A 25,637-nucleotide genomic window follows, 5' to 3' on the forward strand; every position below is an offset into this window, starting at 1 on the left:
TCTCGACTCCGTTAGATGCCTGCCCAGGTGCCCAGGTGCCTCCACACAAAGATTCCAACGTTTAATTTTTTTTTATAAAATTGGATGATATGAACTTCTTAGACTTGTTGAACTGTGGGATTGAAATGAATGATCCCAACAATGATCATCTTTTTGATCTGGGTTTGGGGAGTCCAAGGTTATGTATACGGCCTATTGACATATTCTATTGGAGGAACGGTCATTCAGACGTGTCGATATGACTACCTAGGTAGGTATATTATTTCCCTGCCCAATCTCGGGTCAAGTTATGCCTGAACCAATCAGTTGGAACAAAACGATGTAAGGACATACTTGACATATGAGTACCTACCTATACATCAATGTTTACTTCAACTTAATCTCAATTGTGGCTTTGAGAGCAGATAGAGATCTGGCGCTTGACTCTTATAGGGAGATAGGGTTGTATCACGGGCGCATGGCGTATAGCCTGGATAGCCTGGATAGTCTGGATAGTCTGGATAGTCTGGAAATATAAATCTGACATCTTTTCTGTGGATCTTTAATCTACCTCTAGTATATTGGTGAGCTTCCCCGGGTTGACATCATAGACCCATCCCTCCTGAGGATCTGAAAGAATATATATCAGAACAGCTTCAATAAACTAAACTTATCCAATAGGATCTGGAGGGGAAGACTCCACTGTGACAAGCCACTGCATGGTTAAGACTAACTAGACTTAGTAGTAGTACTTTGTAAGTGTGCTAAGGTCATACATTCATGCTGAGACCAAAAAGATAAATATAGAATCCCGGCGCCTAAGGCCCTGATGACTCAGCGAGCAAATCTTCTCAGGTTCTCCAGGGCTCCCTCGATTCTATCTTTAGAATCAACCTTTCCTGCATCGTCAATCATCCTTTCTCCGCTCCCATCATTTACTTCGGTTTTGGCTTTGTCTTGTTCCTTTGTTTGCACTTAACCTTCCCCATCTCCTCGGGTTCACTTCTGTTTGAACTCCGAGGGGTCTTACATTGTTCTCAAGTCGCGTCCAGCCCCCTCATCAAGTATCTACAGGGTTTCCATTGAAACACCTGGTTTCGGATCCCTCTTTTGACTAGTCACACCATCCTTCAGATATTCTCGTGCGGAGACGAAGATTCTTCACATACCCACGTGTGCCACCGTGTGGCTAGGATCGCCATCGCGTCGATTCTGTATCTTGGGTAATTAAATAAAATCGCGCGAGGTATCTCGCAAGTCGCTCCGCGACTAGCTGCACCTTTTATTCTCAATCTTGCTATCGGTGCGCGATTGGTGCGCCTATAGCCACCCATCATGGGTCGGAGAAAGATTGAGATCAAGGCCATCAAAGATGATCGCAATCGCTCAGTGTAAGTTAATCATCCCAGTCGAGAGTATTCTAGTCGCTGATCGGAGCTTATTCGGCTATAGCACGTTCCTGAAACGAAAGGGAGGTCTGTTCAAGAAGGCGCATGAGCTTGCTGTCCTCTGCTCCGTTGACGTAGCTGTCATTATTTTTGGCCACAACAAGAAACTATACGAGTACTCATCATGCGACATGCATGATGCTCTTGGTCGCTATCAATATGTGAGTAGAACTTTCTTTGATTCATCCCGAAAATCTCTAACTGGTAATTCTTTTCCAGTTTGGCCCTCCCCACGAGCATAAAGGTCCGGAAGATTTCGCAGGCAAGCGAGATGACGATGATGAGGAAGATGAGGCCTCACCGGCTCCCGAGGACATCCAAGCAGTTCAGCAGAACCACCCCGCCATTCCCCCTCACCTCCAAAACCAGCCCGCCTTCCAGCACATGAATCATGCACCCTCCGCGTCACCCCCTATCCATCATGCCATGACACGTCATGGCACCCCGCAACCGCAAGGCACCTCGCGTCCCTCTTCAAGGAATCATATCCGCAGAGTCAGTTCAAACTTAGGTCCGCAGCAACATGGTACACCTCCACCGCCGCCGCCCCCTGGCCCTCAAAATGGCGGGTTTACGTATATGCCCAATCCGTCGATGTACAATCCAAATGTTCATGCAATGAACCAACAACCTCGACCGGGACAGTTTGCGCACTATGGACACCCGCCGGGACAACACCAAGGGACGCCTCCTATGCACCCGCACGGTTTGCCGCCTCAGCAAATGCCGCCACAGCACCAGGGCCAACAGCATTTCCAACAACACGGCCATCCCGTAGGAATGCCTTCGGGGCCCCACCAACATGTGCAGCAGGCATATATGCAGGAACATGGGAGAAATTCGATGCCTCCAGGGTTCGCGCCTGATGGTCACCAAGAACGGCCTGCCTCGGAGCACCCCCAAGATGATTCTTCGGGTGCGATGAAAGCAGAGCACAGCCAGTCGCCACCCCAAATGAAGTCGCTCTCGAAATCACGGAGTATTTTCACGCCTATTGATGATCGAGGATCAGTGCTCGCCCGCCATTTTGGAGCTGGAGCGGGATCATATGAATCTCACAATAACCATTCTCTCAAGGTCGAATCACTACCACAAGCTTCGCTTGGTTCCAAATCAATGCCTGTCAGAGCTGCGACGGAGGCTCCTCGAGTAGGGGCGATTGCTTCGACGCCAAAAATCAAACCACCATCCCGAACTAACAGCGGACCGTTGCCATCAAAACGACCGCAGTTGAAGGTGCAGATTCCTAGCGAAACCTCCGATGGTGGCAGTGCCACGGCCGATTCGTCACGCGATTCCGCTGGGAATAAAACCTCCACGCCTGCGAAGGGAAGTGCCGAAAATGGCCTCCCGGGCGTGGTCTTACCCCCTCCGTCGCCATCAGCCGGTGCAATACTAAGTGCAGGAGCCCAAGGGCCTCCAAATCCGTTCGCGCGACCGCCCCCTCCCGTTTCCACAACGCGAAACGACTCTTACGGCAGCAATAGCGGAAATCCGAACAATGCAAATAACTCGAATAATATCGAAACGCCCATATCCGCCCTACCGAGTCGCTTTGTATCCGATGCACTCCTCCCGTCACCTTCCAGCTTCTTCCCCGAATGGGGCTTTGGCCGGTCAGGCCCAGACTCCAACATGCTGCCCAGTCCCCTCACCTTCCCGACTCCGGCAGTGCAAAGCGGTCCCAGCTTTTCTCGAGAAGACGAACAAGACAAGAAGAGAAAAAGCCCCGACAGTGGTGGATCCGCAGGGGAAGGTACACATAAAAAGCCGAAAACCTGATGATGCTTGGCTTCCCTCGGGGAATTTGTCCCCATACTGTAAAGTGCTGGCATTTTGATCAAGAAACTGTCCCCTGTGGACATACAATCTCACTTTCTTGTCAATATCCCATAACCTTTTCTGCCTTTGCCCCGGGGGCATTTGAATGTCTCCATTTCTAGTTCGATCAAGCTTCGCAGTTATGTATCCTCTCTATACCCCGGTTATTGTCATTCCTTTTCTTTCGCCATTTTCCTTCTGTCTTATTTCTTTCCAATGACGTTTCTCACGTGGATCTTGAAGTGATATACTCCAGTGCTGTCTTGTGTCAACTTTCACCTTCATTTATTTCTTATCTCTTGATTCTTTAATCTCGCGTTTTGGTAGAGACCGGGTGTTGGGGTCTGTTTTGACTGTTTTGACTGCTTTGACTCTTGGATGATGTACATAAAGCAGGTTCTTGTTTCTAGGAATGATGCCAATCTTTTTTTCTGCCTGCCCATCTCGATTCCAGCCTTTCCAGACTATTAAGCAGTAAACTTACCATTTACCTGATTGAGGACTAAACCCCCCACTTCGGTGTTCGACCGGAGAGACCAAACACCGAAACGTGACGCCAACGGACACGGGCAAGTATAAAAGGGCTAACCAACCCCGCTTTTTGGACTTTGATTCCACCAAGGTGTTTCTTCACGCATACTATACATACTACATATCCTGAATTCGAAATGACTTTCACTGGAAGCTGCATGTGTGGCGGTGTTACTTACGCCGTCGAAGGTAAACATACATCAATTGGTAGAAACCATATACTTCCAAAGCTAACAACATACTAGCTGACTCGTATCTCGCCGCCCTATGCCACTGCACCGACTGCCAGAAGGTGAAACACAAGACTTATATACCAATGAACCTTGAACATATTCTCTAATACTTTGGCAAATAGTGGTCCGGTGGTGCATTTACCTCCAATGCCGTCGTTCCCCGCACCAGTGTTAAAGTGACAAAGGGTGAATCTACCCCCCGCACCACGATCGACTTCTTAATTCCTGACTCAACACTTCTACACAGGTACCCCTAATTCCTACGACGCAGTTGGAGACAGTGGAAAGGTCAATAAGCACTTCTTCTGCCCGACCTGTGGCTCAAGTCTCTACACAGAGCTGGAGATCATGCCCGACATGACTTGCGTCAAGGCTGGAACCCTTGATGGCGGCGAGGCGAATCTCAAAGGAAAGGTTAATGTCGAGTTCTATGTTAAGGATCGTCCGGCTTATCTTGCTGCTGTTGAGGGTGCTAAGCAGGAGCAATTGCTTGGTTGAGTGGTCTGACATTGATAAGTCAAGGAAATTGATCAAAACATGGTTTATATTTGAGAAGAACAAATTCAAACAAATTTTATCATCCATATGCCTCACTTGAGACTCTCCACAAAAGTCCCCAATGTTTGTTCGACCATCTGGCCTCCTGAGAGCTATTTAAGCTCCCAAATTCCTAATCATACACTCCTCCTCCTCATCCCCATCCTCTTCCATTCCTAATCGACCAACCATAAACCATGTCATCCCTCAACATAACTCTACGCGGCCACCACAGTGCCCGTCGCTTCCCAGAGCGAGCAATGATCCACCTCACCATAGAATCATCCGGAGAGTCCGAAGAGAGCGTCTCAAACGAAGTCGCCTCGACCTGCAACAGCCTGCGAGAAATCCTGGAAATCCTATGTCCCAGAGAAGAAGACGGAACCCCAACACGCGAAGCCGCAGTCTCAAGTATCTCCTCCAGCCACATCCACATCACATCCAAAACCCCAAATGCATACGACCCAATGGGAAATGTCATCGATGGACCGCGGATCTACGACGCTATCGTCACGATCTACACCATCCTCCGAGACTTCAGCGAATTGCAGAAATTCATTCAGAAGCTGGATGGTTATCACAACGCTAGATTGAATAATATCTGCTGGTACCTCACTGATGCTAGTAAGCATGAGATTGGTGCGGAGGCGCGTAAGGAGGCCGTGCTCGATGCTGTCACCAAGGCAAATCAGTATGCTCAGGCTGTTGGGTTTGAGGATGTTACTCCGCTCGATATTAGGGAGATTCAATCCGAGCCCTTGAGTCCTTCGGCGTATCCGCAGAGACCTACTTATCGGCATTCCAGTGGGGTTAGTTTGACGCCGCAGGATATCGTGCTTAATTGTGCTGTTGAGGTTGCTTTTGAGGCTGTATGTGAACTTGGAGGTAGGACTGATTGAGGGATACTTGGGTTTCGGGGTTTGGTATGGAGGGCTGGGGCGTTGTGCTGGTCAATCATTGCTTGCGGGTAGGATGCAGGTTTGAATTCAACGGGTTGTTCTGGGTTCTAGTATTAGCTTGAAATACACATTCTCAATTTTAACATCGATTTTGTCAGAGATCGCGTGACTCCCTCTCTCTGTTTGCTCCTGGCCTTTAGTCTCAGATAGCTTGTAGATAGTTTCTTCCTCTCTCCACGCATCTAGAGATTTTCCAGCATCTACTATTTCATCGTAGATTCCTAGATTCTCTCTCTCAGTTTTGAACTATCGTCTTTCTCTAAGTAAATCGGTATGGATATCTGTAGTTCGGTGTTCGGCTTTTGATGTGGGGATGATGATATCTGGACGCCGAAGCTTGGCATTTGACGTGAAGAAAGAAAAATAAAAGCTATTGGAAATCGTTTGGATGAGACTTGCTAGAATAATAAACTAAAGTATTTGTACTTTATTGTGAACATATACATTAGCGATGTGATCGCTATAGTCTATCGATTCATAAAAAAAGTACTCTTCGCTACCTGTGGTGATATCAGGATCTCGACTAACGTCCTCACTCGTCTGTGGGATAAATTAATCGGTAAATATCTTATAGATTGACTTTCTGTTAAAAATCGAATGTAGGGGAACGCCGATGACTAGACTGTGACATCGCCCGTCCATAGGAGGTGCCCAAGGCCCACTAATATGCAAATTTATGTAAAATTACCCTTTTAGGCCAAAACATGTACATAATTCAGCCTTGGCAGAGTGGGTCATGCCAAGAGTCAAGGTTAAAATTTATTTGCTTTTTCCTTGGGCTTTGTCGCAGTCTACCGATGACTTTAAACCATTACCTTAACGATAATCTCTAAAAGTGCGGATAAAAAAGATTGAAGAACGCGTTAGCCTAGAAGACCCTAGAGAGCTGCTTATATAGAGAAATCATTCGAGTTAGCGATCTCTTATACCGTGATAATATAAGTAATGCTAAGGATACTATCTAAGACCTCTATAACATTCTAGAGGCGTACTATAAAGTGGCTCGGAAAAGGCTTATCGATAATGTTTGCATATAAGAGGCAGATCATCTCCTCGTGACCTATTTAGGTGCTGCTATAGAAATGTTCTCGCTATCGTGGGTCAATAGTCTCTCAGACAAGTTTCTGGAGGAGATTGCCGGGGAGGATAGCAACATAAAGCGGAGACGGCTACAGCTGCAGAAGGAAATCACCGACTTAGAGACTAGTAGGAGGATCCTCCTAGGTTAACCACGGAGAGGCGGAAGTGTTCAAGAAGAAGAGTGATAAATTGATATTGCTAGATGCTTATTTATGATGAAGGCTTATGATCATCAAAATGGAGTTGCTTTCCCATACCACTAGGCTTCTAGAGCACTTTACACTCAATACCAATTTTCAATTCCTAGACGCAAGGAGCTACCCTGAAGGTGCCTTAGCATATTATTCTCATATTCCTTCTAACTCCTCCGAGGCAATCGATATATGTTGGTCTTAATGACCGACGGCGGTATTTCCAGCACTCCTAACATCCCTTTATAGGCCTCACTTCTTCCGAACCTGAAAGTGTTCCAGATTATTGCCGAGCAGCCGGTGGAAGTAAGAGAATATTGGAATGCTCCTACCCTTGAGCAAGAGTTGAACGATTGGGTTAAGTGGGTCATGGCCTATTTCGACTACTTTCGTCGATGCCTCAGAACCGCGACAAGGGTGGAGTTGGATGATGATAATAGGAAAGAGGCAAGATCTCTAGCTGATCGTTATTTGCCCCTGGCCTATCGAAAGATTCTCATCCGTGTGGGGATTTGGTTTTCCGGCGAGGACAGTACTCTATTGAATCGGGATATTGGGACGAAGATGATACTATGAAATCGTATGATGTCCAACAGCTGATTGATATGCAGGCTTCTAGCTACAGTCTGGATGTGTATTTTTGGATGTGGATTTGTGTGTGCGTGTAAAACATCTACCCCGATCCATCGTTGAGTGATATAATCTACTACAGTAATATTCAAAATCAAATTTACCGCCATTTTCTCTCACGCTATCTGCAAGTGCCCCATCTGGAGGCCCCCACTGTTACAAATTAGGCTGTATTGTACATGAACAGTGCCTCAAATCTAGTGTCACTAGCTTGGATCTGGCAACATATTCAGAGAACAGTTCGAAGAAACGAGATCTCCGCGTAGGCAAGTGGAACGCTGTTCTAGTCTGTTAGTAGACGGGCTAAAAGAAAATAGCAGTTTTAGACAAAAACAACAATTCCCAAGCATGGTACCATACCTATACAGGAAGTAGCCGTACCCGATCTCCGAGCCTCCACCCAGCTCCTTAGCACCTAGCCAAATAGTCTAGCTAGGCATTTTGTTACTTTGTTCTCTCTCAAGCCATCTTTTTCGACCAGCCGACCGAAACAAGAGGCGGCTTGAGACTCGAATTTGTCACCTAAGCATGGAACTCGTCCACATACAACCTAGGCTTTTTAAGGTGATCACACGAAGCTTCTAGCAACGGAGAATATAGATAGTAGATATAGAACCATAAAGAAGCCTTTGCATTCGCATAACAGGGAAACCTAACGAAATAAGCAAAACCTTAACCAAGGCAAGTGAAAACCCCTATCCTATCCAATGCCCAATTTCGCGACACAAACTTTAAGAACAGGTATGTGTACTCGGAAATGCTAACAAAGAAATATATTAGTTGACGACAATCAGAGTGTGATTCTCAGTTCTTACATCGATAATGTTGTGATACAACGCTGGTGCAGATCAGGAACCAAACCGCACCATTGGAAATAATTCCTTCACAATCTATACGAAGGACCAGGTTCAACCCGTTAGCTAGCAGCCTGGTCCTCTACATCCGGAAGAAAGGAACGGGGAGAAACTTTCGCAAGAGGTTGACAAACTTTGGTCGATATTTATAACGGCAACATCAGCTGAGCCATCATATAAAACCGTTTACGTATTCGATGCGCTTGACGAATGCCGCAAGGTTGATCTAAGTCGTTGGTTGCAAAGCTCGAGTGCTTCCACCGCTAGTCATCTTTATCAGTACAGGATACCTAATTCCTAGTGGCCAGTCGTCCCTATGAGGACATCTAGGATCGCTTTCGTGTGATCACGAGTTCTTTCCCGCGTCTTCACCTCAAAGGCGTGGAAAGAAATGATAAGATCCACGAGGAGATAAATCTAGTCGTGAAGATTAGAGTAGAAGAGCTGGCTATATCAGCACGATTATCATCCGATATACAGCAGCGACTTGAGGACTAGTTTCTTCAAAAGAAACACCGCACGTTATTTTTGGCTACATTTAGCGATAGACGATATCCAAAATATCTTCAAGTGGCAAGGGTAGCATAGCATTTTCCGTATGTGTCCGTTGACGAACTCATACTACTTTTCCCTATGCACCACCTAGGACCTCGTCACGGCGGAGGCTCGTACGAGCCTGAAACGTCCCCATGGCGGATCGGCGCGATAGGATGACCAAAAGGAGATGGCGGTAGCGAAGACAGTCCCCACCCGAGTGAATCCGAGATACGGTACTCCGTAGTTGACCGACGACGAGGTCAAGATTTTCCGTTCAATTTTTCTTTGTCAGAGTGGGGGTGTGGGTATGTTTTTCTACCTTCCTCACACGGCTTACTCCGTACACGGAAACAAACCGCGACTACCAAATCAATGGAATAGGGGTCAACACGGGATGCTAGTGTACCCCGGTGGCATCCGACCACACGATGCTGAGTGGATCTCATCTTGCACGAGTTGAGATCAGATCACCGGCGTACAACATACGAGGAATAAAATTTGTATTTCCATGTGTTTAAACTCCCATAGCGCATGGATCTCGATTGACATGCACCCCATAGTTTGGGAATATTCTAGAAGTGGGAGATGTCTTGGCTGTACGCGAACATTGTGTACATGAAGTGGTTCAATAAAATACGTTCTCGAATCCTGCTTTCTTGCCCATGCATCCAATTACGCAAAAAAACCCGGTACTAACTCCAACCAATCCTGTAGGATGGTGACAGCGTATTCTGGACTTTAATGGTCCTCAATTGGTTCTTGCTCAAGTGAAATTTCCGAGGATAATCCCGAGCTGAACTCCACTTTTCAAACCTTGCGCTAGCGAGAGCTTCTATACGCTTGTTTAATTTGTTATAATATCACACTCGCCCCTCAGGAGTAAAAATCTCACAGCTGAAGATGTGGATCGGGGACTTGTCAAAATGTGTGAAAGATCTTCGTACTTCTCGGGGACCAATTGGTTGAATGTGCCGTATCTTCCACGTTCATCTCCGCTACGTATCCCTTTACTAAGCGGCTATTAGTCCGTGGGGTATCAATCGCCTCTCCGGTGGATGCGGCACCCAGAGTTATACTAGTTCAGCACGCCACAAGCAACCAGCAGGGTGGGTTTCGGGCTGCAAACAAGGCAATACGTGGAGAACTGTGCGCACAAAGGGTCGCCCTGTAGAGTTTCCTTGGGATATCATCAAACCGGTGTCATCAATTGTAGGGTTGTCGGAATATTACATAGAACAATGCTAGATTTAATCAGAGCTGTGCGAAATATGTCTAGGTGCAAAATAACCTAAATATAAAGATATTCAAGTCCCAGTTGCCGTGTCGAGCGCACCGGTATCAATTCTTCCGATCGAGGTACGCACAGTAATGCTATGAGGCCGAGATCCTCCGACGATGATCCATCTATGAATCTTCACGAATATAGACAAGTTAGGGGGAAGCTGTAAGACATAGGCCCAGCGTTCGGGCCGGTATTGGATGATGAACGACACATACAGTACCAGGATTGTTCGGTTCCGATTTGCATTAAGAACACCTCAATCCAGACAGCCATGTGGAGAGCTTGCTAGGCTAGTTTAGGTTGAAATCTCCCAAGCTTCACTAACATGGTCGATCTTTTTCTCAGACGGGATTATACATCGATTTCTTCTAGATCGCATCTCCAATACCCGGCGATGCCGATTTCGCTTCAGTAGCGGAGATATCCATAATGAAAGTGCCCACAATGAGAGCCCCCTATACATACTCCGTACCGAAAGTTGGACTATTTTTACGGTTGTTGTAAAATAATTCAATTGGACCTTTGCAAGGCCGTCAAATAAGGGGGGGGGGGGGGGTATAAATACATTATACCCTGGCAAAATCAGCGTGAGCATACTTCTTCCAAAAATTCATTTCAAACATTCAAAATGAAGGTTACTGCTGCTATTCTTCCTCTCCTGACCGTCGTGTCTGCATCGTGCCTTCACGGAACATCGCTTCTACCCCGTGCAGCTGATGGCATTGTTGATATCAACTCCTTCAACTACACGAACACCGGCGGTCCTCTGACCTGGTACGGCCTGGACAAGAAGAACTCTGCCTGCTCCACTGGAAAGCACCAGTCGCCGATTGACATCGTCACCGAGGAGATTGACTACGCCAGCGCCAACTCTGTACACTTCCATATTCCCAGCGCCGACAATGCCAAGTTTGAGAACCTGGGCTCCGGCCTTGAGGTTGTCCTGACCAACGGCACTCTGGTTACTAAGAGCGGCTCCTACAAGCTCGCTCAGTTCCACTTCCACACCCCTAGCGAGCACCGCATCAACGAGGAGTACTATCCCATGGAAGCTCATTTCGTCTTCGAGAACACCGGTATGTACGAAAGGCTCCTTCAGAGCCTGTAACCACCTTGACATTATTTTATATACTTACAATTCTCTAGCTGGCTCCATCGCAGTCGTTGCTTTCGTCTTCGAGCTGTCCCAATTCGGCTACTCGACTCCTCTGTTTGACTCCGTCTTCGCCCACATTGATGACATTGCCACTCCCGGCACTTACACCAAGACCAATTCACTGGACTTCACTGGCATCACTCGCCACCTGAACAGCCACGGCATCTACCAATATACTGGCTCCCTCACCACTCCTCCTTGCTCCGAGGATGTTGCCTGGTACATCAGCACCGCCCCTCTGCCTCTGAATGTCCAGAGCTATAACGCCGTCAAGCATGTACTCAAGTTCAACGCCCGCTACACCCAGAACGCCCTTGGCCAGGACAACCTTCTTGAGGTTGCCACCTCTGAGCTGAAATAACTTGTGGTTCGAGCATGATTTTACTTTCGGTAAGCTGAAAAGCTTCAGAGTTGGCAGCTTGAGGTGATTGATTGTCTAATGAGTTGAGGTATTCGTATCATAGATCACGTGACTCCCTCTCTCTGTTTGCTCCTAGCCCCTACTGGCTTTTTTTTGCCAGTAATGCCAATACCAATAATTAATATTACCCAACTGCTATTATGCAGCTTACACCTTTATCTGTATTTAATTGATTGTATCCATTTGAAAGAATACCATATTCATTACCTGTGGCGTGCATGCATTAGCGCGAGTTCTCGCCCGAGCTGGCATGGTAGGGTATAGATAGTTTCTTCCTCTCTCCACGCATCTAGAGATTTCCTAACATCTACGATTTCATCGTAGATTCCTAGATTCTCTCCCTTAGGTTATAAGCACCGCGCTTTTGAAGCCTCTATTTCCTCTAATTAGTGCATTATGTCGCACCACCCCACTATGGAATCTGTGCTAGAAAAATGGAAGATAGAAAATTGTAGAAAGTAAGGTCAAGAAATAAGGGCTATCAAAAATCTTTTACAGAATAAACGGCACTCCCGGGGCCCTGGCGTCCCGGCACACGAGTCCTCATGAGAAGGGGGTGAATAGTAGGTAATCTTTTTCCGGCAGTAATAGCCAATAAGACCAAAGCCCCTCCACACTTCGTTGCCCTTCGGGTATGACGATTCATATCTCCCCACATGCGAGATACCCAGACTTGCCATTCGCGACAGCCGCTAGTAACCGGCCCTGTGGATATATTAAAAAGCCTTACTTCACTACCAATAATTGCTTTCAACTCACTCTCTACACTCACTGTTTTCAACCTGTGAAAACTCTTCCGACCTCCAAAATGACTCACTCAGTTCTCTCCCGACGGGCACAAAATGTCGTCGATGCAGGATCCGAGAACCCCATGTGGGATGTGATGAAGGATACATGGCACGCATCCACAAACCCCAACGGCTACGTCAATGTGGGCGTAGCAGAAAACACCCTGATGCACGACGAGCTCTTGAAATTCATCAACAAGAAGCTCGAGCTACCAGCAAAGTACCTCACATACAACGACGGCGGATGCGGTTCATCCAGATTGAAGGCCGCCATCGCCGCATTCTTGAACCACAACCTGAAGCCAGTCACGCCTCTCGAGCCCAGCCATATCATGGCGACCAACGGAGTTTCGTCTGCGGTTGAGCATGTCGTATGGTCATTTGCTGATCCGGGGGAGGGAATTCTTCTAGGAAGACCGTACTACGGCATGTTCATCCCTGATATCTCGCTGCGATCGGGTAGTCCCGTGGTTCCTGTCAGTTTCGGCGAACACGATCCTCTCAGCGTCGAGGGTGTGGATAAGTACGAAGAAGCATTGCTGGAGTTCCACCGAAAAACCGGAAAGAAAGTCAAGGCTTTGATGCTAGCCCATCCTCATAATCCCCTCGGACGCTGCTATTCCAGAGAAGCGCTCGTCAAGTTGATGCGGCTCTGTCAGAAATACCAGGTTCATTTCATCTGTGATGAAATCTATGCGCTTTCGGTCTTTGAAAATACCGTCGATGAATCTCCCCCAGCTGTCAAATTCGAATCCGCCCTCTCCATCGACCTGACCGGAATTATTGACCCTCGGTTGGTCCATGTCCTCTGGGGTATGAGTAAAGACTTTGGCGCAAACGGTATCCGACTCGGTGTCATCATTTCCCAGGCCAACGGTGATGTTCATGCCGCATTAACAGGCCCAGCACTTTACTCTTATGCTTCTGGAATCACGGATCACTTGACTTCTCTCATGCTTGAAGACTTCGACTTCACCACACGGTATATTAAGCAAAATCAGAAACTGCTGTCAGAGTCCTATGCATACACGGCGAATTACCTGAAAGACCACGGAATCGAATATGCAACAGGATGCAATGCTGCATTCTTCGTCTGGATGAACCTGGGAAAGAAATACCGAGAGCTTCACCCGGAGGATGAGGGCGAGGATGTTGGGGAACGAGTCATGCAGCGCCTTCTGCAAAAGAAGGTCTTTTTGGCCAGCGGCTTTCTTTTCGGGTCTGAGAAGGATGGCTGGTTCCGAATTGTGTTTACACAGGGCCATGACTATTTGAGCGTGGCTTTAGAAAGGATAAACGCGGCACTTCAGGAGTAGAATAGTCTCATGCCATCACCACGAAATAATCATGCATCAGTTTGGATTGGGCTTGTTGATTCTCGTGCTAGATCAAGCCTGGGCGCCTTTCTTAGCTAGCATCTCCATAATCTCTGTGTGGCCTAGTTCAATTGCCGCATCGAGCGCCGTGCCATGTATATGATTGGTGTTGCAATTGGCCCCTTCGTTCAATAGTAGCGCGACGACATTTGGATGGCATGGGAAGCACCCTGCTGAAAGTGCCGATCCTGAAGTCTCGTCTTCAATGTTGACACCAATGTCTTCCTCTGACAAGATATTCTCAACCACTTGCTTCAATCCAATGTAACTCGCCAAAGACAAATCTGTCATGTTCTGAAAATCTAGGGACCGGCTCTTGTTACTCATCCAGTGGCTGCTGACCACACCCATGCCTGGCGGCCATTGCAAAGTGTACGCGCATCCTTTAGGGACTCGTCAATGACTGTGACTTCCTGAGATAGAAGGTATGACAACCAGTGATCGGTGGAATAGCAGAAAAACGGGGGCAGTTGCTCCAAAATAAGGCTATTCGGGTTATTTTTGTCAGATTCATCATCATCCCAACAGTTCTCGTCAAATCCATCACCATCCAAAAGGTTTCCGTCCTCAACAAGGGCATGAAGATCAGGGAGCATCAAGAACTGAAAACAAGCTCTTGATATGGTTCTGGAAGATTTTGACATGCTCAAACGTCGTTCCCACGCACCATGACCCGAAGGGTCAATGAGAAACTCCCTTGTTGTTTGATGAATGAAGAACAGCTTTGAATCGTGAACGCTAATGAAGAGGCCACTTAGGCCTTTGACAATGCTTTCGAAATTATTCTTAGGCCATAGATCATTCTCCAAGGCTGCGTGTGATGTGAAATCCTCTTCTGCCAAAGCCAACGACAAGGCGACGTTGGCCTCGTCAAGAGTCAGAGGCCGTGCCGCAGCAAGGATGATCTCAAGTAGACACTGAAGGGGCTGTAGCCTGTACTGAGAGGCTGGAAGCAGGCATTAAAGTTGGAGAAGGAATGACCGCGCTGTTTCCCTGAGGATTACTGCTGCTTGCCTTTCGGCGTTCCCACATCAGGAATCGCTTCATGTCGACCGAACACAGGTTGCTGAACCAGAACCCGAGCAGTGGCTGGTATAAATAAAGGCGGGGGAGGATGCAACACTTATATCCTGAGCTAAAGCTATTTAGGTGTCAACAGTAGGGCTGAGAATGAATCCCTTGTGGCCAATAAGCACGTCCTCGATATTCCAAGCCACCCCCATCTTCGGGCGCCCAATGATTGACGGAGGACTAGCGCCCGACACGCACCCCTGTCAAGATTGGGCACATTATTTGAATGTACGATGTAACGACATTGGGACGAGCAAATCGCAAGACATCTTTGCAGCATTTCTGGTGAGATAGGCCAAGAATCAAGAGGAAAGAAGTAGTATGAAAGAAAGCATTTCGAATGCGGGGCGCCAAGCCTTTCCGCCCATGGATCATCCAAGGCTAATTGAACGCAACAAAACTCCGAGAATTCAAAACATCGTCTCCTTCCTTTTTCCACCATCATCACAACTATGACGAGTGTTACTGTCTCGCAATTACGGAGCTTCAATGCTCTCCAGCGCCGGAGCGGGATGCATCAGGGAGACGTAACCACTACCATTTCGCCGTGAAGGCTCTTCCCGAAGTCCCAGGCGAAGCTGTATTCTTTGTGAATCCATACAACAACCACCATGAGTGCGAGGGCCGGTCTCGAATTTCCCCTCTCTCGCCAGACGACCAGGCCAAAATTATTGTGCCTTTGCTACTGGAGGCATTCGTCAACCGATTCGACGAGCCGGGCCTAGTTCCCCAGATGGGCAGCAACATGGAACCATTCGCGCCGTTTACTTGGAGCACTACCGACGAGAGCCTTGCGCAGGCCGTATCCCGTAGGTGCCAGGCAATTGGCATCAGACACGAGCTGTGTGACGTTGCCGTCACTACTGCTGAAGAGCTTCGCAGTGCCGAGGCGTGCTGGACGAAGTGGAGCAGGGCCTTGGTGGAAGCCATGGCTATGTTTGATCTCCCAGATAGCGGTGTCGAGAATGTTGAGATGAGCTGTGAGAATTGTGGTTTCACTTCGTTGATGGATAAGCCCCTGCACCCGTGTTCTCAGTGCTTGCAAGTCTCATATTGCTCGAGGTAGTGTCAAACCGCGAACGCTGAGGCTCACGGTCGGGAATGTGCGGCTGATATTGATTGATTTTTGGGTCTCCTTGATCTCTTTTTCTTTTAAGATGTCTCTATAATTTTTCGAATCCATTCTTCTGATACCCTGTGTGACGCGGTCGAATGAGCTTATTTCATGGTTTTTGTTTTTTTGCATTGCTGTACTTCAAATTCCACGAAAAAGAAGTGTCCCGATCCATGTCGAGAGTCGAATGTCTGCCCACATACTAGAGAATGTTCTAAACAGCCAACAATACAACAATACAAAGGAGACTGAGCGTGTCTGCAGCCCGGCCCCCTATGGGCTCCAAATTTCGCTTCATACTACTAGTGCCTCCCTCCTACAATATCTACTGAGCTCAACCTCCCATGTTGAAAAGCAGAGAACCGAGTACTGCAGTATACCGTGGGGTTTTAGGTGGAACCACGAGAAACACTGCAAACAGCCCGAATCAATTATGATTGCCTTGATGCTCTGCCCCAATTGTAATATTATTGTCTACTTTGTCAGATAATGTAAATCCGTTAGATATTATTCCAATCACGCTTCAAGTATCTGTTGTGCCCAGGTGGATCAGAGGTGATACCGTGGTGCCTGAGGACCGGGGAGAAACTAGGGTTGACCTCGCACGTGACTGTCACTATTGACACAAATCAGAGTATCGAAAGGAATTTTGAAACTATTGCAACAGATTTACATATACAGAAATGGAGAGTGAAAATTAAGAATTTAAAATAATCATGTTCTATTTCATTCATCATATGAATATTATCATCATGTCTCAAAAAATTCCCATAGTGGGCCGAGAACTAAACTCAACTCCTTGTGAGGGAGGATGTAAATGCAAAAGAGTACTTTTCGTACCGTCTTTTTAGAAAGAATAAGCAAGCCGCTTGAAAAAACAGAGAAAAAAACAGAGAGGTATCACAGAAGGAACGCCGAGGAATATGCAGTGGAAGGAGTCAAAGGAAAGATCAGACAACAGGCGTCAACTGGGTGTGCAAAGCCTGTGAGAGGGCCTCCTCTTGACGCTTGAGCTCCATCTCCATCAAGTACTGGGCGTACTTGGACCGAGGGTTGTGAATACCACACTCGGTCTTCTGCTGTCCCTTCCAGCGACCAGAGCGCTCGTCCTCTCCTTCAGCAACGGGCTGGGTGGAGTGCCAGTCACCAATGCTCTTGTAACCGCGGTCAAGGAGCTCATTGTAGGGCACATCGTTCTCCTTGACGTACTGCTTGACCTGGTCAAAGGACCAGTTGGCCATTGGGTTGATCTTGATGAGGCCGGCCTCGTCGACTTCGATGATGTCGAGGTCACCACGCTTGCCACCTTGGCTGCGGCGACGGCCAGTGAGAACGGCGTGGACATTCATTTCACGGTAGGCACGCTGAGCGGGCTCAACCTTGGCAACCCAGTCATAGAGTTGGTCATCGACCTCCCAGAGCTTGGTGCCGTACTTGGCTTCGAATTCGGCAGTGGTGTCGACGCCAGCGGGCTTGTAGATGTGCACATTGTTGTTGGGGTACTTGCGACGCACACGGTCGACCAGGGACATTGTCTCGTTGAAGTGATAGAGAGTATCCAGGAAGACGAGGTCAACCATCTGGGGACGAGGCACCTCCAGCTTCGATAGCATGTCCAAGGTGACAAGACCTGTGAGACCAAAAGCAGTGGTCTGGAAGAGATGAGGAAGCGAAGTAATGCACCATCTCAAGATCTCTATAAGGAGGAGTCAGATAAAGGGTCTTCGGAAAGAGGGGGTCATTATGGATATCAGTACGAACCTTGGGGCTCAAGGAATTGCAACTGGCGGTTGAGGAACTGAAGATGGGGCTTGGTGAACACAATCTCGGGGACATAGTCCTCGCTAGAGCCAGAACCAGCACTAACATAGCCTGACTCAGTCATGTTATCATGATTGTCAATGCCCTCCATCTCGGAGGAGTAGTTGGGCATCTTGGCCGGCATAATGTATAAGGTAATATGGATGGCACAGAGATAACCTTGGCAAGAGAAGAGCTGATTGAAAAAAGAACAGGATGAAGATTTAGAAGAGTGTATGAGGAACAAAGTCAAGGACAATGGAGGCGAGAATATAAGAACAGCAGGGGCAATCACATCATCCGGAGGTCCGTCCCTAGCATGCTCTTCATCCGATATTCTTCATTTCGAAGATTCAATAATACAATTGGTCAGTTGCCAGAGTGGGGAATGAAAACCACCCAAGCACGCCATCGATTGCGATTGCGTGCTCGAATAATTTTATCTCACCGCCTTCCCAACGGGAAGACGGTGTCATTTCAAGAAGGCGGTGAGTCCATGGAAGGCGTTGTAGAGTCAGACTGACGGAATATCAAAGTCGATTCTGCCCATGTTCTTGGGGAGAATGGCGTAGAATGTCATTATTTAGGCTGGTAGCTGACTGATTACCTTGGAAGGTTACCACCCCGGATATTGGTAATTGACGCTGACCAACCCAGTCGATGATAAATAACTCCGATCATCGCGAGTACAGCATATTATTCCAAGGTTTGGATCTTCCTAAATCATATAATGTTAGCAGGTTTCTTGATCACCAATAAACCTGGTCATACCCGATAGGGGGATCATGATTACCACACTATTCACTCCATACACATGTTGGACAATGTATTATATCCATGAATAGGAATGATCTGACTCTGAAGTCATGGTGGATCTGGATGAGGTGCTTATTCCAAAACTGAGCTCATCTTAATCCTGGATGTGGTCCATCTCTTGTTACCTTACTGTTAATTCTGCCAGGCGGTAAGGCACGTGAGAGGGGAAGCCATCACGTGCATCTTTGGTGGGACCGAGTCCCACGTGCCGATCGGCGCAAGTCGTTTTTGATCTTCGGAAGTGTGGGATCTCTCAAGATAGCCTCAACACGCAAATAACTCTTTACCAGATCCCTTCACTAGTAGTGCATTATGGCAGATTCTACCCGCCCCACGAGGCCGTCCCTCGGCCAAATGCGCAGCAGTTCATTCCTGCACGATCACCAGCAGTACAAGCCGATGGCTCCAATCAATCCAATCAGTCAGACCATCGGCGAGGTTCTGGCTAGCCATGTGGACGATCACCTAGTACTTAGCTCGAATCCAATCAAGCCAGACCCAGAGAGGGTCACCGACAGCGGCATCATTCACAGCATTTTCAACCACCAAGCAAATCCTCTTCCAACCGGCACCTCGCAAATCGTCGCGACCATCTACTACAAATCTAACAACCCCGTTCACCCCCACTACCACCCCGATTCAGGGCCCCAGAATTCCCCAGGCGACAAGCTCCCAACTCCCAAGGTGCCCGAAGGCTCTGCCCCGACAGAAGACATGGATAAGTTCCCACGGGAGCCGCCTGCCCCAGAGCCGGAGCCACTGGATCACCTGTACGGGCCATACGTCTCCCAGCTGTGCTTGACCAACTTCCTTCAAATCTTGGAAACCCTCCCTACGCCGTATCAGCGCATGAACACCTCGCACCGCTGTCTTGACCGCGACGAACACCCCCGCGTCGTGGAGGTCACATTCTCTCCCCCGCCAAACCCGGACTATCTCTCGTTCCCAGATCTGCGCAAGCATGAGAGCATCTGGCGCTTTGAGCGCGAGTGGAATGTTGAGGTTGTCCTGCAAAAGGAGAGCGTCTTCCGTCGGCACAAGCGCCTGGCTGTGTTCGACATGGATAGCACCTTGATTGACAATGAGTGCATTGACGAAATAGCCAAATTCATCGGTGTCGAGAAGGAGGTTTCCGTAAGTTCTTCTTGTCAAGGCTTCAAGTCTCTATGCCAGGACTAACATCAACGCAGGCAATCACTGAACGCGCCATGAACGGCGAAATAGACTTTACCGCGTCACTGAAGGAACGCGTCGGTCTTCTCAACGGCGTCTCCGCAGATGTCTTCGAGAAGCTCAAGTCCGTCCTGAAAATCGCCAAGGGCGCCCGTGAGCTCTGCCGCGCATTGAAGACCCTGGGCTACAAGATCGCAGTGGTGAGCGGCGGGTTCCAGCCCCTCGCCGAGTGGCTCGCCGAGCAGCTCGGTATCGACATTGCCATTGCCAACCACGTAAGCTTCTCCTGTTTCCTCTTACTATGTTCATTTCATCCAAGCTAACCTTTCATCCAGCTTGAAATCGACGAGGCCACCCAGACCCTGACCGGAAAATTGGTGCCGTCCTACCCCATCGTCGACGCCGCGCACAAGCGCACTCTCCTCAAGTCCATCGCCGCCGAGCACGGCATCCCCCTCTCGCAAACATTGGCCGTCGGCGATGGCGCCAACGATCTCCTGATGCTCCACGCTGCAGGCCTCGGCGTCGCCTGGCGCGCTAAGTCCAAGGTCCAGTTGGAAGCTCCCGTCCGCATCAACGGCGAGAGCCTTGTCGATGTCCTCTACCTGCTCGGCATGGACAACGAGGACATCGCGGAACTCACCTCCGATGTGCAATAAGTCCTTGAGTAGTTAAACGGGCGACGCGCCACTTTCAGTAGAGTATAGACTTGCGTGATAGCGAATCTTGCCCTCTGATCTAACTTTTGGATAAATTATACCCCTCAAAAAGTCTAGCCTGAAACGGCGCCCACGGCTGTTACGGGGCTCGACTTGGAGATTTCCTTGTGCTGAAGAGTTGTGGAGTTTATGTTGGTTTTAGCAGAGTCGGTGGTTGTGATGGATAGGATGTAGTATGTACGGAGCATGGGATCCTCGTATAGCGTGTGGCTTTTCTCGCTGTTCCTACGTGCGGCGGGTTCCTTTCGCCTTGAAGGCAGGATGTAGTAGATTGGGGAACGGAGCAGGCTCAGACCATGATCTATGACGTTTTGAGACTTGATACAAGAGAAGCAGCACTGAGTTGATTTCTAGTGTAGCTTGGAATTAGGAACAGACAGAAATAGGCCAACGACTTCTCCAATGGTGATACAAAGTACAATTCCTGTGTTGAAATGTTGGACTGTTGAAATGACAAAACCAGCGAAAATCCCCTTTATGAAACCCCCAAAACCAACAACCCAGAAAGATGCAAGAAAGATAGCGCCAAGAGGTTAAATGACATGTGCATGTAGTCAGAAGACAAGAAAACAGGTTTATTTAGGTAGTTGATTCGGATTTTTGTTCAAATGCAAGACACCTCACCGGGTAGCCTCGTCAATGGCAGCAGGGCTCTGATCGACAGTGCGCTCAGCGGTGCCGGAACCAGCACGACGCTTCTTGAGAACGTTCTCGATAAACGCCTCGCCAGCCTTGTAACTGCTTCGTACCAGGGGGCCGGAGGCACAGTACAAGAAGCCCATATCAAGGGCACGCTGGCGCCACAGCTCGAAGCGATCAGGGGTCACGTATTCATGAACAGCCATGTGGCGCTTCGTAGGACGCATGTATTGACCGAAGGTCACGACGTCGACGTTGACAGCGCGGAGCTGGCGCAGTGCATCCCAGAGCTGATCATCCGTCTCGCCGAGACCGAGCATGAGCGAAGTCTTCGTAACAAGATCCGGAACAGCTTTCTTCGCAGCATCAAGCACACGAATAGACTGCTGGAACGTGGCGCGGCGATCACGGACAAAGGGCGTAAGCTCCTCGACAGTCTCAACGTTGTGCGCATAGACGTCCAGACCAGACCGGGCAACCAATGCCGCCATCTCCGTGTCACCGCGGAAGTCACCCGTCAGACACTCGACCAGCATACTCGGCTTCTTCTGCTTGATTTTGATAACCGTCTCGGCGAAGTGGCGCGCGCCGCCGTCGACCAGATCGTCACGGTCCACGCTCGTTAGCACCACGTAACCCAGGCTCCAGCGGGAGATTGCCTCGGCGGTGTTCTCGGGCTCGTGCGGGTCGAGTGGGGAAGGGTTGCGGGATGTCTTGACGCTGCAGAAGCGGCACCCGCGCGTGCAGGTATCGCCCATCAACATGATTGTCGCTGTGGCGGAGGACTTGTCGCTGCCGCCCCAGCAGTCGGAGATGTTGGGGCATCGGGCCTCCTCACAGACAGTGTGCAGGTTCAATCCTCTCAGGTCCTTCTTTAGGCGCTGGAAGTTCTTTGAGTCTGGTATGGGAGTTTTCAGCCATTCGGGCAAACGAGTCATTTCCTTCTTGCGGCCGGCGGGGCCGACAAGCGCGGTCTTAAGGGCGTAGGCTTCCGATGGGTCGAGAGGTTCATCTTGGCCTCCGGAGACAAAGTCTGAGAATGAGGGTCCTGCATTCAGCTTATCCTGGAACTTTGTTGCTTTCCGCCGTGTGGTTCCTGGTGTGTTCGTGGCGGATGAGGAGTCCGTTGTGGCATAGCTTCGGCCGCCGATGGGAGCAATTACTGCTGATGCTGGAGATATGGTGGTTCTGAAAGATGACAGACATCGTAGACTTCTAGTTGGAGCTGCCATGATGTGTGAGTGTATGGTTAGTGAAATCGGACAAAGCCGAACTGGAGTTTGTCTGGGCAATGGATCCCGCGGAAAAGTGTGACTAAGCAATTTCGGCGCATCATCGGGCGGGAAAGTATGTCCACGAATGTACGTCCATGGGCAATAAGACAATGATATGATGTTTAAAATTGGAATAATGCTGATAATACTACGAAAGGTCTGCCGCTTATGCAGCCTCTTTACTTGACGTTTTATTTAAGATAAAAACTACGATATCTTTTTGTACATCTTTTGCCCTTGTTCAGATCTATGGGTAAAAGATGCGAAGGCGGCAAAAGAAAACGTATAGGCGAGGTTTCTATGTATGAGCAGGGACTTGGAATACTGGTTGATTATGCCATTATTATTATGGTTGCTATGCTATTGAAACACTAACTATAGATGGCTTTATCCCCAACGCGCAAATTTACCAAACAAAGTTCCAAGGACCGCGCGATGCAAGGGTATGAAAAGAAAGCAAAAGAGAGTGAAAGAGAGGAGACAGATAGGAGATAGAGAGGAGAAAGAGAGTAGAAAGATGGAAGGAGAGCATGGACAAACAAATAGGAGAAAGAGAACTCAATGATTAGAGCGAGTAATGGTAGGGAAACAGATATGAAAGGAGATCACAATGATAGACGGTAGGAAAGGATTTTAGAGAAGGGAGTGCAAAGGAAGAATTTCAGGAAAAAGGAGAGGTCGAAAAGATGGATAGACTACAGTCAGGGATAGCGAGAGAATAGGATTGATAGAGGCAAGCAAATGCTAGATGTAAGGAGTGATCGACGCTAAACAGTGGTTTCAAGCACTTGGGCGAGAACCTCAACGGCTGATTTCAACGTAGGATCGGATCGGCCGCAGATGGCGAATAGGAGGTTGTCCACGATTCGCTCAAGGTGTGCCTGGAGCTCAGTGCTGCGAGAGCTAAGAAGAGAGTCCTTAGGCTGGCTAGCAGACCCAGATGGGAGCCGGATGCCTAATGTGGTGTATGCCTTTCTGGGGACGCCGTCAATGGCGTATGCATCTTTGTGCGGAGAGACGGGTGGCTTAGTTCGGTGGGTGGTTGATAGAGAAAGGAGGTAGTTTCGAGCGAGGAGGGCAGCACAGAGACAGTCGAGTAGGTTCTCTGTGACATCGGGGAATATAGTGCGGAAGGGCCTAATAAGGGCCTTCTCGTCGTTTTTGCGAAGGAATACCATGACAGGGGATGTGAGGCGGAGCATATGGCGAGGAAAATCCTTGACAGAGTGATCCAGCTCATCTAGGGTCCATTCATGATCGTCCAGCGTCCAGTCATGGTGCCATATCCGTGGTTTTTCATCATCCTTTTCGGACATGATAGAGGTCTGCCCTGGTAAGTGAGTTGTTGGTGGGGATGATGCCTTTGGGCTCACGCTGCCTGATCTGATTTCAGGTTGTGGGCTTGTCTCGCGCTCTCCCTGCGCGGATTCAGGCTTTTCGCAGATCACGGTTGATCCGACACTGTCCGAAGATGTCAATGAACCTGGGTCGGTATATGCATCGTCGTCGTCATCATCGGCTTTGCTATCATCATAGCTATCAAATGAATAGCCGGAGTCTCGAGTTCCATAACCACTGTCAGACATATCAAGCGGAGTGTCTGGGCTAAATGCGGATACTTCCTCTTGACGCTGATCCGGGGTCATCGGTACGGTGTTTGGCAGCAAGCATGGCGGTGGAAGCAGTGGAAGCGATGGTGATGATTGTCGAGCGATGTCGACAAGTTTCGGTTTTGTCTTGCTAGCGACGACGAATCTCTATATGGGGGTTAGCTTTCAATGTATCTCACAGTAAAAGATTGTTGGACTTACCACAGGTTCTTCAAGGGCTTTTGCTCCCGGGATGATGTCCAGTTTTGGCATTGGAGGATCATTCTCAACAATCTGGAACTTACGTCGGTTGGTGAACTCCTTGGTAGATGTATTTTGGTCATTCACCTTGTCAGCCGGGACCGTTTTCAGCCATCTCTCACAGTATGAGAAGTTACTCGGCACCCAGCTAGCTTCACTCGAGACTGTCCCAGTCCGACGGCGTTGGGGTCTCGGCGAGCTCCCAGGAACGAGGACTCTCTCGCTAGGAACTGGCTTCGGAGATGCTTTAGAAGGTGCGGGCTTCTTGGGAGATTGGGGTTGTGACTCCTGTTCATTGCCAGACTCGCACTGACGTACGAACTCTGAGTGGGCTTCATGAACATTCATGACATCAGTTCGCGGTTGATTCTTCCAATCTGGGGGACGGTACGCTGTGTAGTGTATTCTTTCCCCGATTTCAAGTGTTGCGGCCGTTGTAGAATCTCCCGGTTGAGTGGTACCAGACTCATCCTTCTCGTCCTTCCCGTCACTTGATCGACCTGATCCATCCGAGGACTGTGAATCAAAGTAAGATAACTCAGGACCCGTGCTTGCGGGGCGTGATTCTGATATAGGCGGGCTGGGTAGAAGACCGAACGCCTCCAAGTTGCCACAAGTAAGGTTTTGGTCTGAGCGCCATGTTCGTAATGTGTGAGGGGCCGGCGATTTGAACGGCCTGCTTGGCTTTTCAGGAAAGTTGGGAGGAGGGCCATCGAGGGACGCCGGGGATGTCGGAAGCATTAATTGAAATGGTTCTTTCATTCTTCGAACGGAGCGGAAGGGCGACATGCAAGATGGGCCCCGATCTGTTGGGCGCCGTGATACTGAGGTTGAAAAGTCATGCGACTCTATGCGCGGCATCACTGGTGACGGTACAAATGATAGCGAGGGCATCTGTCTGCTTCGCCTTCGGGGTATATAGGTGGGAGACCATCGGCGGGGTGACGGGATGGGCTCACCCATTGCCATCGTATCGTGGCTCATCGAGGACGAGTTTGAGTCCTGGTTTTTTATATGCGTTTGGATCTGGGCCGGAAAACATGCATGGCTAGGCATCTCTGTCGCACCGGAGTCCATATTGGACAATGGTATTCGCGGCTGAAAGTTATCCTGGTCTGAAATGTCGAAGAAAAAAAGCAAAATGTGTTGCACAAGAGTAACCCAGATGAGATTAGAATCCAGGTTGTTTATTGTTGAAGTCAAAACAAATGGACCTCAGTCCCTGCAGGGGCTCGATATGTCCTTATACAGTGAGTGTGGCGCTAGTCAGCTAATTTAAGGTGGGTATGGTCATCAGGCTCAAGTGCACATCCCTTGACAGGACTACAACCCTGCCATGAAAGCCCGAAAATGTTCAA

General features: G+C 48.8%; 12 protein-coding genes across 12 annotated transcripts; 7 read left to right on the forward strand and 5 right to left on the reverse strand.

Moving 5' to 3' along the window:
• Nucleotides 1–873: 873 nt before the first annotated feature.
• On the forward strand, nucleotides 874–3,209 carry rlmA (SRF-type transcription factor RlmA; the record flags this gene model as incomplete). The annotated part of the gene is made up of 3 exons (XM_057281240.1): nucleotides 874–1,370; nucleotides 1,432–1,588; nucleotides 1,647–3,209. Exons 1-3 carry the CDS (start codon nucleotides 1,315–1,317, stop codon nucleotides 3,207–3,209), a joined length of 1,776 nt encoding a protein of 591 aa, XP_057135500.1. The 5' UTR covers nucleotides 874–1,314.
• Nucleotides 3,210–3,872: 663 nt separating this feature from the next.
• N7471_008522 (GFA family protein) lies at nucleotides 3,873–4,584 on the forward strand. The gene is made up of 4 exons (XM_057281241.1): nucleotides 3,873–3,968; nucleotides 4,025–4,071; nucleotides 4,135–4,198; nucleotides 4,260–4,584. Exons 1-4 carry the CDS (start codon nucleotides 3,917–3,919, stop codon nucleotides 4,508–4,510), a joined length of 414 nt encoding a protein of 137 aa, XP_057135501.1. The 5' UTR covers nucleotides 3,873–3,916; the 3' UTR covers nucleotides 4,511–4,584.
• Nucleotides 4,585–4,746: 162 nt separating this feature from the next.
• N7471_008523 (SIMPL domain-containing protein) lies at nucleotides 4,747–5,448 on the forward strand (the record flags this gene model as incomplete). Its single annotated transcript, XM_057281242.1, has 1 exon — nucleotides 4,747–5,448. One exon carries the CDS (start codon nucleotides 4,747–4,749, stop codon nucleotides 5,446–5,448), a length of 702 nt encoding a protein of 233 aa, XP_057135502.1.
• Nucleotides 5,449–10,710: 5,262 nt separating this feature from the next.
• On the forward strand, nucleotides 10,711–11,599 carry N7471_008524 (carbonic anhydrase family protein; the record flags this gene model as incomplete). Its single annotated transcript, XM_057281243.1, has 2 exons — nucleotides 10,711–11,158; nucleotides 11,229–11,599. 2 exons carry the CDS (start codon nucleotides 10,711–10,713, stop codon nucleotides 11,597–11,599), a joined length of 819 nt encoding a protein of 272 aa, XP_057135503.1.
• An 868-nt stretch (nucleotides 11,600–12,467) lies between these two features.
• Nucleotides 12,468–13,763, forward strand: N7471_008525 (putative aminotransferase; the record flags this gene model as incomplete). Its single annotated transcript, XM_057281244.1, has 1 exon — nucleotides 12,468–13,763. The coding sequence occupies one exon, from the start codon at nucleotides 12,468–12,470 to the stop codon at nucleotides 13,761–13,763; it is 1,296 nt and encodes a 431-aa protein (XP_057135504.1).
• A 72-nt stretch (nucleotides 13,764–13,835) lies between these two features.
• On the reverse strand, nucleotides 13,836–14,114 carry N7471_008526 (uncharacterized protein; the record flags this gene model as incomplete). The annotated part of the gene is made up of 1 exon (XM_057281245.1): nucleotides 13,836–14,114. One exon carries the CDS (start codon nucleotides 14,112–14,114, stop codon nucleotides 13,836–13,838), a length of 279 nt encoding a protein of 92 aa, XP_057135505.1.
• Nucleotides 14,115–14,146: 32 nt separating this feature from the next.
• N7471_008527 (uncharacterized protein) lies at nucleotides 14,147–14,870 on the reverse strand (the record flags this gene model as incomplete). Its single annotated transcript, XM_057281246.1, has 2 exons — nucleotides 14,147–14,769; nucleotides 14,828–14,870. 2 exons carry the CDS (start codon nucleotides 14,868–14,870, stop codon nucleotides 14,147–14,149), a joined length of 666 nt encoding a protein of 221 aa, XP_057135506.1.
• Nucleotides 14,871–15,346: 476 nt separating this feature from the next.
• On the forward strand, nucleotides 15,347–15,960 carry N7471_008528 (Zinc finger MYND-type; the record flags this gene model as incomplete). The annotated part of the gene is made up of 2 exons (XM_057281247.1): nucleotides 15,347–15,353; nucleotides 15,395–15,960. The coding sequence occupies 2 exons, from the start codon at nucleotides 15,347–15,349 to the stop codon at nucleotides 15,958–15,960; spliced, it is 573 nt and encodes a 190-aa protein (XP_057135507.1).
• A 998-nt stretch (nucleotides 15,961–16,958) lies between these two features.
• Nucleotides 16,959–17,953, reverse strand: met16 (phosphoadenylyl-sulfate reductase (thioredoxin); the record flags this gene model as incomplete). Its single annotated transcript, XM_057281248.1, has 2 exons — nucleotides 16,959–17,704; nucleotides 17,770–17,953. 2 exons carry the CDS (start codon nucleotides 17,951–17,953, stop codon nucleotides 16,959–16,961), a joined length of 930 nt encoding a protein of 309 aa, XP_057135508.1.
• Nucleotides 17,954–18,936: 983 nt separating this feature from the next.
• Nucleotides 18,937–20,456, forward strand: N7471_008530 (phosphoserine phosphatase SerB; the record flags this gene model as incomplete). Its single annotated transcript, XM_057281249.1, has 3 exons — nucleotides 18,937–19,758; nucleotides 19,815–20,072; nucleotides 20,133–20,456. 3 exons carry the CDS (start codon nucleotides 18,937–18,939, stop codon nucleotides 20,454–20,456), a joined length of 1,404 nt encoding a protein of 467 aa, XP_057135509.1.
• A 680-nt stretch (nucleotides 20,457–21,136) lies between these two features.
• On the reverse strand, nucleotides 21,137–22,387 carry N7471_008531 (lipoate synthase; the record flags this gene model as incomplete). Its single annotated transcript, XM_057281250.1, has 1 exon — nucleotides 21,137–22,387. One exon carries the CDS (start codon nucleotides 22,385–22,387, stop codon nucleotides 21,137–21,139), a length of 1,251 nt encoding a protein of 416 aa, XP_057135510.1.
• Nucleotides 22,388–23,196: 809 nt separating this feature from the next.
• Nucleotides 23,197–25,356, reverse strand: N7471_008532 (uncharacterized protein; the record flags this gene model as incomplete). Its single annotated transcript, XM_057281251.1, has 2 exons — nucleotides 23,197–24,186; nucleotides 24,241–25,356. The coding sequence occupies 2 exons, from the start codon at nucleotides 25,354–25,356 to the stop codon at nucleotides 23,197–23,199; spliced, it is 2,106 nt and encodes a 701-aa protein (XP_057135511.1).
• Between the last annotated feature and the right edge of the window lie 281 nt (nucleotides 25,357–25,637).

The sequence above is a fragment of the Penicillium samsonianum genome (genome assembly GCF_028829775.1).
Source record: "Penicillium samsonianum strain IBT 33392 chromosome Unknown utg000004l_segment0_segment0, whole genome shotgun sequence".
Lineage (NCBI taxonomy): Eukaryota > Fungi > Ascomycota > Eurotiomycetes > Eurotiales > Aspergillaceae > Penicillium > Penicillium samsonianum.